This window comes from Ambystoma mexicanum, chromosome 7q, assembly GCF_040938575.1.
Source record: "Ambystoma mexicanum isolate Mex_15411 chromosome 7q, UKY_AmexF1_1, whole genome shotgun sequence".
NCBI lineage: Eukaryota > Metazoa > Chordata > Amphibia > Caudata > Ambystomatidae > Ambystoma > Ambystoma mexicanum.
Genome location: NC_090941.1, coordinates 91240602 through 91252773, shown reverse-complemented (window position 1 = coordinate 91252773; position 12172 = coordinate 91240602). Strand labels below are relative to the sequence as shown.

At 43.7% G+C, this 12172-nt stretch overlaps 1 protein-coding gene across 1 annotated transcript in view; it reads right to left on the bottom strand.

Moving 5' to 3' along the window:
• Positions 1-209: 209 nt before the first annotated feature.
• Positions 210-12172, bottom strand: part of PUDP (pseudouridine 5'-phosphatase) — a 1293438-nt gene continuing 1281475 nt past the window's right edge. The window contains exon 4 of the mRNA XM_069639102.1: positions 210-2303. Coding sequence (XP_069495203.1) covers positions 2127-2303 — 177 coding nt within the window. The 3' untranslated portion in view covers positions 210-2126. The remainder of the gene's footprint in view (positions 2304-12172) is intronic.

The window sequence follows — 12172 nt, the reverse complement described above, 5'->3', positions numbered from 1 at the left end:
GAGGCAGAAACACCGTATATTTTATGAAGCTTACATGTATTCACTACACTTTTGTCCATTGGATTTCCTTAATGAGGTATTATTACACAAGCAACAATTACACCGTTCAAACAAGGCGCATTCTACGCACTGTATAGTGAGTGAGTGCTGCTTTCATTGTGCGTCTCGAACAATGGTAAGTGTGCATTTTTAAAACAAGTACACATGGATTTTCTTAGTAGACTGAGCATCACGCCAATGGCTTGTTTATTTAAGGTGACAACATGTTAAGTGTTTTAAATCATGATTTTCAATTTGCAGAACATAATGAAAGTAATTATTTTGTCGAGAACATGCCACTTTCATAATTTATAGAAGAGGAAAAGAACAAGCAAATATGTGTGCATTAACATTAATTCACAATTGTCAATGTAGATTTTTTTTTTTAAATAAATTCAATAAAGAGGAAACTAGCAAATGCCACTGAATTATGAGGAGGAATCTATCAACTATTATGATTTAAAAATCAAGATCTTTTAAACTTGGGTCATTTTGCATTCTCTGGCCGTGTTGACTGAAGATGGAACTTATGCTAATGCTCGGAATAGTGGATCACTTTTAACGTTTTAAAGCATTGTTTATGCAACACTAGAACCACCAATGGGATTCGGTTAAACATAACCCAGATAATGGCAGTAACACAATATACAGAAATACCATCCATCATCATGGTGCTGCAACGACTATCGGATTCTTTTGCCAATATACATCAAACAGCTCATTGTACAAATAATACCAGAACCTGGTGAGGTTATTGCCTCACAGCTGGGCCACCCATCATCTCTTCAGCATGCAGAGGGGAAAGGGATCTCCCATAGATACCTTTCCTACCAATTTTGCACTATGCCAGCGCAACAATGAACTGGAAAGACCCAATTGATGCAGAAGTGGTACTGGAGTGAACTCATTTTTTGAGGATGTAAGTAGGTGCACCAAAAAGCTCTACTTGATGTTAGATCAATACTTTGATCATGATTTAGATTGGATGCTTCTTTTAGGCCTTTTTTATGTAAATGCCAAGCATGAATATTTCTTGTGCAGGTGATTTCCCACTGTGAGAAAACACACATCTCATATCTAACCCTTTGGATGGATGCGGAAGGACAGCAGATCAATGGCTTTGATTCAAACTAAATGGATCTCAAACCGATCTGCTCATTCTGCTGGTGCAAGCAGAGTTCAGGGTCTCTCTCTATGCCCGGTCTTATTTTCCACCCTCTGTTTGTATCAAATTGTGAAGCCGGACAGTTGGTAATCGCATCTAAAGAAAAGAAAATTGAGAAAAAGAGGCAACTCAAGCAAAGCATGCTGTACCTTCCATTTCAACAGGTATCATAGAGCGTGCCTCTCGATTCCGCTGGTGGTGTGTTGCCAAAATGCTGGTGCTCTGATGGATTCAATGCTTAGCTACTGCAACATGTAGCAGGTTCTTTCTTCCAAATCGCTCTGTAAGCTTGGACTATTTCCTAACTATTCTGCATAACTGGAGGTCCATTAGCGACGATAGGAACCCAACTCCCCTACTCTGAGATGTTTCAATAACTCCAAGTGTCTTTAGGCGTTACACTTATGACAGACTACTCTGAGCCAAAATAGATCATGGGCCTACTACCAATATTTCTTCAGCAACAAATCTAGCTCTACAATACGTGATATCAGAAGAAATGGTAGAGCTGTTGCAGCTTTTCATTGTGGGTTTCATAACATTAACTTTTCTTGAAAGAATGCAATAGGGCTCTGGGCCTGGTTTACCTTAGCTTGTTTCTGTGTATTGAAGCCCACAGTACATCTCCTCTGTCACCAGTACACAAATGAATGAATAAAATGACAACAAACAGAGCACTACAAGAAATACATTATTGTTCAATGAATCTGTGCTTGATAGGCATTGTAGAAGAACGGGATGAAACATTCTGACTAGACTGTATTGATGAACTAGTAGTAATGAGCATTTATTTAATTGTCGTCCTGTTAGGCATAGACATCTTCATCTCTCGCTAGCGCCGAAAGATTTAACGTAATACAGCAGCACACCCTTCATTAGTTGCGCTTCCTAGGTAGTAATATCGAATTCATGATTACAGAGTTTAATCATATGCTGGTAAACCAAATATTTCTGGTCTAAAATCTTCCATGGATTTCAGTAGAACTGTGGCTTCTTTTGTAAGGTCTCGGTTCATATTTTCATCCGGGATCATGACCACCTGCATCCCAGCTGCCAGAGCTGCCTGCACCCCAAATGGAGCATCTTCAAACACAAGGCACTGCACACAAAATGAAAAGAAAAAGAAAAGAAAATGGGTTAAATGAATGCACCACATACCACATAAATCAGGCTTCAAACATTGAGAGTCTTCCAAATGAAAATGTACACACTACACTTTATACTCAGCTGTGGAATATTGCCAAAGGACTATAAGAACTGGCCACAAATTGATTCACGGAAGCTGCCTGCTCCCAGTTAGTTGAGCAGCATTTCAGCACAGTTTTAGTTAGTCCTCTTCTAATTCTCTAGGGAGCCTCAATATTTTCAAAGGCTCATGTATCCCTGAGAGGAACCAATGTCCTGGTCTCAACAAGCTTCCCGTCTCTGAATGGAAGCCATGCCTTCGAGTGAGAAGGCCAGTTTGCATGGCAAACTCCTCCCTTCTTTCCTGGCATATAGCCTGTCTCACAGTCTGTGACTCTCTACATTACAGTTTCTGCCTCATTCTGGCAATGACACTGGTAAGCTCACCATACCTACCCGACCCTTGCATACACATACCTAGGCTATTCTTTTACACTGGAGCAGATGCCATTCCGTCACTGACTCATTCTGAGTGCAGTCCTTTTCTCCCTCGTATAATGTAGCAACCCAGCCAAAGATGCAAAGTCAGCTGGGTTGCTGTCACTTCATCCCTTCCTCTCTCTGCCTTTATCCAGCAGTAACTTTACAGTTCATTACCAGAGCTTGAAATTAACTTTGTTTTCAATAAAACTGCAAAACAGTTCCTCACTGGTTATCAGCACCTGTCTGGGGTGCAGCAGAAAATGAGAAGGTTAGGAACGCAGGCTGTACCCGCATTCTGCGAATTTCTTGGGCTGGTGCCATCCACAAGGGGCTGTTCCTCCATAACGGGCAGCGAGGGAACCCACCTGCCTGTCGCTCATTATGGACGAGCCATTGTGAGCCCAGGAAAAGTGCTCCCAAGCATTCCTGGATGGTTTTAACTGCCACAAGGGAAACGTGGTTTGCCTTGGCCAATTTATGTTCCCCAGTGCATATGCCCAATCGACCATATAAAGCTGGGGGAGTTTTGCTTCCCCAACCTTGCACGACCCATTGGAGATGCAGGGTGGGGAACTGCAGGCATAATTGTGCCTGGGGGTGCTCCTGCACCTCCCAGCATATTTAGTCTTCCGTGGGCGTTCCTTTGGATGCAGACACAAGTTTTAAGGAGTCAGGAAGTTCTCTCTGCTCCTGGTTCCAGTTAATGCCGCAAGGGAGCCACAGGGCCTCCATGGAAGACAGCACCAGGAACGGACAGGGTAGCAGGTAAGGAGAATGGATTATTTTCGATGAATGCATGTATGTGTGCATGCAAGTGCTTGTATCTGTAAGTGTGCACGCGTGAATGAGAGTGGCTGCTGTATGTGTATGAGTGAATGGAACATTGAATGGCTGTAGTAATGTGTGCATGTCTGATCATAGAAGGGGAGTGAAGCTGCAATGTCATGTCCTGACACCCAGAGTCCTCACCCACACAGTGAAGGTGAGGATGGTATGCCAAGAAATGATATTGCCTGCTTTTATGGCCATCAAGAGTAAGGCAAACATGCCTTACTCTTGATGGCCATTGTGTTGTTACATGGCAAGATTGTGCCACAGTAAAAATATATCCAGATTAGCCCACCAACCAAGGCCAGTCTTGCCAAGGCAGCACAAGACCGGGAGGGTCAGAATCTGGAGCAGGGCCGCAGATAGGACATTTAAACTAAATGTATTTGTGTAGTGTATGCAAGGATTCGTAAACTTAAGTGGGCCCTTTTTGGGTGCGCGTGTTTATGTGAGAGTGTATAGGTGCGCGGGTGAATGTGAGCGTCTGAATGACTTAGGAATGCTGATGCTCGAGCGTGAATGTACGAGTGAAAGCGGAAGGAATGATGGCGTTTGAACGCTGATGCGTGTGAATGTGAGAGCGAATGAAGAATGAATGCTGTATAAATGTGTGTGAATGCAAGAGAGAATGATTGCTGTATGAATGATCATTGATGGATGAGCGTGTGCCAGCTTGGCAGCAGGCTTCTTATTGGCGGAGGAGGAGATGGGGGAAGGTTGGACAGAAGCAACCAGGAGGACTTTTTTATTGTATTGGTGAGGTGAACATTTGTCCAACTATGCTCACATCTATTGTGTGCAAAGGCATTATGAAAACGAGCTTGCAACTGTTCCCATGAAATGTTGATGACTTGCATGTATTGGATTTGTGCCATGTGTTACCCTACAAAACCCATTGAAAACTGGCTTCTTAGATAATTTTTCAAAGAAAGTGTACTGAAAAGGCAGGATTTTAACCCAATATTTTTTGAAAAATGTAGGGTAAGAACCTCCACAAATCCTTCTTGATTGGTTCAGGCTTCCTCGGTGACCCCCACATATTCGGTGGAAACATTTGTACCCCTCTAATAAAAAAATGCACCAGCCGCCTCTGCCACCCACACTTCGGAATTCCACTTGTTCCTTCTCCAACTAAAAAATATAAATGTATCTCAGTTTGTAGTCTTCAGTCCTCCATTGTTTCCATGCCACTCCTTTTGTGCAGCATGCTTTTCTGCAAAGAAAATAGAAAGAGGGCTCTTTCTGTTATGAAACAGCTCGCAATCTGGTTTTCTCGCATTATTCATGATTGCATTTATTTTTTAAGAGCTCTTCATACCCTTCACTAGGGATACATACAATTTCATAAACAACCGAGTAGAACCCTGAGTATTAGCGATGGGTTTCTATTGGCAATGTCACCTCATAAAATATACTGATGCCACAACACAATTTGCGAAAGTTGAGACTGAGTTTATTCGGTAATGTGAGTAGTGTCCGTTAACAACACGTGTTTCGACCCATGGCCTTCTTCACAGGCACTGGGATTATACCCATTGATCGGTTTCTACAAAAACTATGGAGAAGGGTTACCATATTTCACCAATTAGTATATGTCCGGCTGTGAAGAAGGCCATGGGACGAAACACTGTAAGCAACTTCAATTCAACACTACAGCTAAGTCAATGCCTAGTCTGGGATGCTGATGGAAGCCCTTATTGATGTATTTTTATGTCCAGTTTGTTTACTCTGGATGACAACCCTTATATAACACCCCTCTCTTAGAATCCCCCTGACCCCACTGAGCCAAGAAGTAGGTTTGTTTTGCAAATTAAAAGGTTTATTTGAAAATTAAACAATATATATATATATATACGTATATATATATATATATATATATCACACTTTTATAATAACTTAATATTTGATAGCACACTTGTGAAGATGATAGTGATCAACAATTAATAATGTTACAGTGGTAAACTCTTTTTGATGGCTTAGAAGTGATATAGAGAGGATAAAGTAGCTGAGAATGCTTTTATGGCTTCAAGGACAATGCAATGATGAATGAAAATGCAGTACAGAAAATAAACTTGATATGACTTCAACAAAAGACAATGTAATTACTTTTCTTTGACAATTGACCCCCCCCCCTTTATGCAAGGTAAAGAGATGGGAAGAAAGCACACAGTTCTCAGGAATGCAATCAAATATAATTCAGTTCCCCCCTAGCAAGCTTAGAAGAAAACAGGTAGGAGTCTTAAACACAGGCAATATACTTTGATGTGGTTGCAATTAAGTGAAAAATATGCGAAAACTGCTTTTAATTCCCTATAGGAGGTGCAGGGTAGGTGATAGCTACTTTGTATTAGTTCAGGATCACTTTAGCAATGCTTTATAATTGATTGTCAGGTTGCAAACGAATTTCAGCAAAGGAAAGCAAGGACACATCTTTTTACATGTGGCTGAAATTAAGCAAAATGTCAAATCGCTGCAAATTAGTCACGTGCATCGAGCGCAATTACAGAGGCACTATAAGGGGTAGTCGGTTTTCAGTTCGTTGGAAAGCTTAGAATCTTATCTTTAAGATGACAGTTGAAACTCGCTCCTAGCACAAACGGTTCCGGAGATACGGCCGATTTAGTAAAGGTCGTTTTTCGGATTTGACATTTTAAAGCTCAGAATGACAGATGACAGTTTTCAGGTCTAAAGATGACAGAATGACACGATTCTAGGAGGCAGTTCTAATAGGCTAAAATAGTTTGGATTAGATTATTTTAAACTAAGAGATTGGTTTTGGCACAGTGCTAGCTGGGTACTCACACTAGATTTTGGACAGGAATGCGACTTTGCCAAGGATCGGGTCAGGATTGGACTGCGGTTCCCTCGCCACGGACGGTCTCGGTCTGGTTCTGCTCACTGGATAATTCTACCTTCTGGGTCAGCTCTGCTAGCGGCACTGCACAGCTGTCTGGATCTCTGGTTCTGACAAAAGTTCTCGGCACTGCACGGCGGTCTGGTCTCTGGTTCTGACAAAAGTTCTTGGCAAAAATTCAAACAGCTCACCCGGCTGTTGAATAGTTTGCAAATGATTTGGAGGCCTGCTGAAAAAGGATTCAGCTTGTGGATTCAGGCCTCTCTGCTACAAATTCTGGAGTTAATTTCTGGTCTCTGGAGATTGATGGATTTGAAGTCTGGATCTCTGGATGTGAAGTCTGAAGTCAAAATGCTCCGCAAAAAGTGACAAAGAAAAGTCCTATGTGGCTTCCAGTGGCTCTTTTTATGTGTTTAGAAAGTGGGTGGGTCGGCTAATTCTGCATGCCCAACCCTCTCAACTTATCATTGGCCAGTTCCTCCTCTCTTCCTTGATTGGGGGAACTGGGTTGTGAGTCAGAGTGATGAGGTAAGTTTATGGTCAGAGGATCCTCCCCTTGTCAAATTGCACACAAATCTATTTCTGATCCAAATACATATTTATCTATGTACCATTTTTCTAATATTATACGTCCAGTTAACATATTTTCTGTAGCACCAAACCATCCGATCCCTGTCTTTGTAAGATGTTGTGTCCACTTATGACAGAATTCTGCCCTTTTCATCCAGATCACAACCTCTAAACCTTTCCAGATTTTACACAAATGTGCACCACGGATATGGGTTTCAGATTATAAAGTGTCAGATTTTTAACATGCATACATTTGGAGTAACAACCTTTTTTTCCACTACTATCCCCAAGAACATACCACAGGGTCCTAACACCTCTTAAAAGGTGCACAGAAAAATCACAAGAATGATGATATTATTTATATAATTGTTACAAGTCCGCACTATGAATTATCCATCTTTTTAAAATTATGCTCTGGCCCCAAAGGGGTGTGGTTTTCCGAAGCACATGGTGGAATTTCTGGTTTATCCACTTCCCCCAAGCTCAGCTTGCTCACAGATGCAGTGCCTCTCCCAGTTTCTCCCAAGAGGAAGCCATTTTACGACCCCCCCAATATAACATTTGCCTGAGTCCAGGACAGGGCTTTGTTCAATTTCCTGCAGTCTGCAGGTACCACTCCCCTAATTCAATCAGAAAGGTGTCATCTCCTTTTGGCAGGGGCAGCAGGATGCAGCCAGGCCTGGGAACACAGTTGCTGAATTCCCTCTCCTGTCGGGGGTAGTTGTCAGGCAGAATCCAATTTCATGAAGCCAGGCTTCAGCTAAATGTCACTTTTATTCCCAGTTTTTCTTCATTCAAATCAAACTCACAATTTTTACACATGCAGCTAGAATTCTGATTCTACGTTCAAAACTATGACATTTAACAGTTGAAAACTATGTGACACTCAAAAGTAGGTCACTCATTTAATTTAAACATTTCAATTTTAGTGGTTTTAAATCCAATTTCAGTTAAGATGCTGACATCCACAGCTCAGCCAGTTTTGTTATAAACATTGTTTTGGGCTCTTCATCTTTCCAGATTGTGTATGCACACATAACTTCATTCTGCCAGATGTCTGCTGGTGTTCAGTAAGATTTTTTAATATCCTGCAATGTTTGAAATAGGCATTTTGAGTTTGCATTCAGGGAAACAAAGGTGATTTTAAAGCGCTTTTTTAGCCAACCGGCACTGCTGTTTTTCCTTTGGCACACATTTCACTCATGGCACTCCTGACCCATCATGCTTGTACTGGTGGGAGGCACGTTAGGCAACCATTTTGGTGTGCGCACAAACTGCGCGGTTTTCCCGGATTCTGGCGCAACTGTGGGCTTTTCGGCCATCTTGGATTTTCTAAGCCCACAGCACCAAATGTTGCAGCTTAATAGTTCAAACGTGGGTCAGGACACCCAACAAGCCCCCCGCCCGACTGCACTTTGATTTCGAGTCGAGGGGGAGTCGGGTGCAAAGGATGTTTTGATCCATGCGCTGGTATGTCCGCATCATCTTCTTCCAATTCCGCAGATGACACAGTTCAGCATCTTTTCCTCCATCCGGTTGGATCGATCGGTTCTCCTCGCCGGTCCTGATGGGAATATTGGGCGGTACCCCGGGCCCCTCGGATCTTTGCTCCCGGTCTCCTGGTCGTTCTCCTTGGTCATTCTCCGTGGTTTCATCTCTCCTAGGATGATAAAGCAAAAGCGGCAATACCTATTCGTAGACATTTCTCCACCACTATTAATGGTGTGGCGAACACATACATTTTATACATCCGGTTACATTTTTTAGTCTTGTTTTAAAAACAAGATATAACGGGAAACATTTTCATACCAGAATCATGATATTTTAGAGACTATCTGTGGGATATTTTAGGGTTGGAACTGAATTAATCTGGAGCGGCCCCCTCTGGTATTGCAGAGGACTCCTCCAGTTGCTGCAGAGTGTGCCTGGGATGGCAACACTTTAGCTGGTTTATATGTACCCACTTGTCTTCCGCTTCCGCCAGACTACCTTTGGGGATGCGGATCTTATACGCTACTGGGGAGACCTTGTCTATAATTTCAAACAGTCCCTTCCATGTAGGCAAACATTTTCGCTGTTTGGCCTGGTTTCTTTGGAAATTGTATAGATAAACCCAGTCTCCCACAGTATATTCCTTCCTGGTGGTCTTCAGGTCGTAGTGGGTTTTCATGCTATCAGCTGCTCTTTCTAGATTCCGCTGAGCATAGGCAAAAGCATGCTGAAGGGGTTTCCTTAAATTCTCCACATACTCATGAGTTGTGGAGGCATTTATCAGTGTCTGCTCTTGGGTCCTGTAGAGCAAATGCTGGGGAAGCACCATCTTGCGTCCGGTCATCAACTCAAATGGTGACATTTTAGTTGCAGATGAAGAGGTAGATCTGATGGCCATTAGGACCAGAGGTAATCGGATATCCCAACTTGGCCCAGAATCTGCCACAAACTTTTTTAATATGCTCACAATGGTCTGGTTGTAGCGTTCTACTGCCCCAGAAGAAGCAGGCCGGTAAGCAATATGTAGCTTCCTTTGACCCCCAGTATCTCCCACATCTTTGTCATTACTTCACTGGTGAAGTGGCTACCTCTGTCTGACTCAATCTTTTGAGGTAGACCAAAACGGGAAAAGATGTGGTTAATCATCAGGGCAGCTGCTGTTTCTGCCTTGCAGTTTGGAGCCGGGAGACATTCCACCCACTTGGTAAACAAGCATGTGACGGTCAACATGTACTTGTTTCTTCTAGACGAGCGAATTACAGGGCCTACGAAGTCGATTTGCAATTCTGACCATGGTAGTGTCATCCCCCTCTTTTGGAGAGGTGCACGGTCTGCGAGGGATGATGGCTGAAATTGTGCACACACCAGACACCCCTTCAAGTATTGGTCGAGGTCCTGCCCCATGTGTGGCCAGTATGCAACCTCTCTTAAGATCTCAAGTGTTGTGTGAAACCCCTATGACCGGCTGTGGCCGCATCATGGGCGTGACTTAACATCAGGCTTCGGAATGAGGTAGGGACCACCCACTGATCATGGCCAGCTTGGGATTTCCTTACCAACAAACCGTCTTGGATTCGGAACATCTTTGGACATTTCATCAACACTCTAAGGTCCTCCTTCCCAATGTAATCGGTATCCGTCAGGGGAAAGTTCTCAGGGTCCTCAATGTGTTGGTAAAACTTACCAATTATTGGATCCCCCTTTTGAGCTGTAATTAAATCAGCATCAGGGGTCTCCTTACTCCATTGTGCAGTTGAAAGATCATTGTGAACATTTGTCTGTGACCTAGTGATAGCAGTGACCTGGATTTCCCCCAACAGGGACTCTATTTCTATTAGATCCCCTTGGATGGCCCCGGTTTTGGCCAGCTGATCAGCTAAGTCATTTCCAGTTTTGTCTGGTCCCTCTACTTTGGAATGACCCTTGATCTTTATCCAGTAGATGGTCATCCCCTTCGATGTGACCAGATCATCAATATTTTGGATTAACTTCCCATGTTTCAGGGGTTTGTTATTAGCACATAACATGCCTCTGGTTTTCCAATTAACCAGGTGCTCCACGAACCCGTTCCGTACATAATCCGAATCTGTGATTATGACCAGTTCGTGGAGTTGATGTTGGACAGCAGTGAGGATGGCTTGATGCACAGCCATCAATTCTGCCACCTGACTAATTCGGGGACCAATTTTGTACCCAGCGGAGGGTTCTGGGGACTCATTCACCCATGCATTCCCTACGCCGGCCACCAGTTCTTTTTCCCCGTTGTTGTCAACATGGTAAGAGCATCCATCCACATAGATAGTGGGTATTCCCTCACACTTGTCTTCTTCAAAGACTTTGTGTGGGGAATTAAGGTATGCCTCCATGCTGTCCTTGATTTTTAGACTTTCGTCCTCAAGACAGTTTTCTCTGGCACAATCATGCAAGTCAGCCAGACCTTGCGCGAGGGGACTCTTCTTGTTTTGGCCATATCTGACCTCCACAGGAAAGCCTTGCATTGACAGAATCCAGGAAGTAATTCGGGAATTACTCACATTTCCGGCCAGGATTCTGTCACTTTGGAGATATTGCAGAGGCTGGTGTGGAGTCTCCACTATGATGTGTTCCACCTGGATAAACGGGCGGTAATTCTTCAATGCCCACACCGTTGCCAGGAGTGCCTTCTCACAATCGTTGAATTTTTCCTCCACAGAGGATAAAGTTTTGCTCGCATAGGAGATTACTTTATTGACCTTGTCATGCTTTTGGTATAATACTGCTGTCAAGCACGTATTAGAGAACCCTGTCTCCAGGAAGAACTCCTTGTTTCTGACAGGGTAAGCTAGCCAAGGCGCTTGTGAGAGGCTTCTTTTGAGTTGTCTTACTGCCTCGGTTTGTTCTGGACCCCATTCCCACTTGACCCCCCCTTCAAGAGATGAATCAGGGGTCTGGTGAGCTCTGCGTAGCCCTCAATGAACTTTCTGCTGTAATTAGTCAGTCCAAGGAGGCTCCTTAGTTCTCGCAGTGTTGTGGGATCCTTCAGTTTCTGGAGTGCTTCCACTTTCTTTTCTTGGGGACAGAGACCCTGAGGATTAATCTCATGCCCCAAGAAATTAACACAGGTTCTACAACACTGTGCTTTCTGAAAGGAAAGTTTTGCTCCGGCGGCCCTCAAGTGTGTCAGAACATAACGGATCTCCACTATGTGTTCCTCCACAGATGAACTTTTGATGAGGACATCATCTACATAAGCCAGGTTACCCCTCACACCCAGGTCGGGCATGGCCTTGTGTAGGAAAATGTTGAATTCATTGCCGGAGTTGAGGTACCCAAAAGGAGTTCGGGTCCATGTGTACTGCTGGCCCCCAAAGGTAAAAGCCAGTTTGTATTGGTCCTCCCTACTGACAGGCACGGTCCAGTTTCCATTGGTCAGGTCTATTGCTGTGAATACCTGTGACCCCTGAATCTGGGCCAGCCCTTGGTCAATGTAGGGCAGAGGCCATCGGGAAGTATGGACCCGTTTGTTGAGCTCCCTAAGGTCGGCGCAGAGTCTCCACTGGCCGTTTGGCTTCAATATTCCCAGCACCTGATTATTGAAAGTACTGTGGACTGGACGGATTATTCCCCGGGACTCAAGG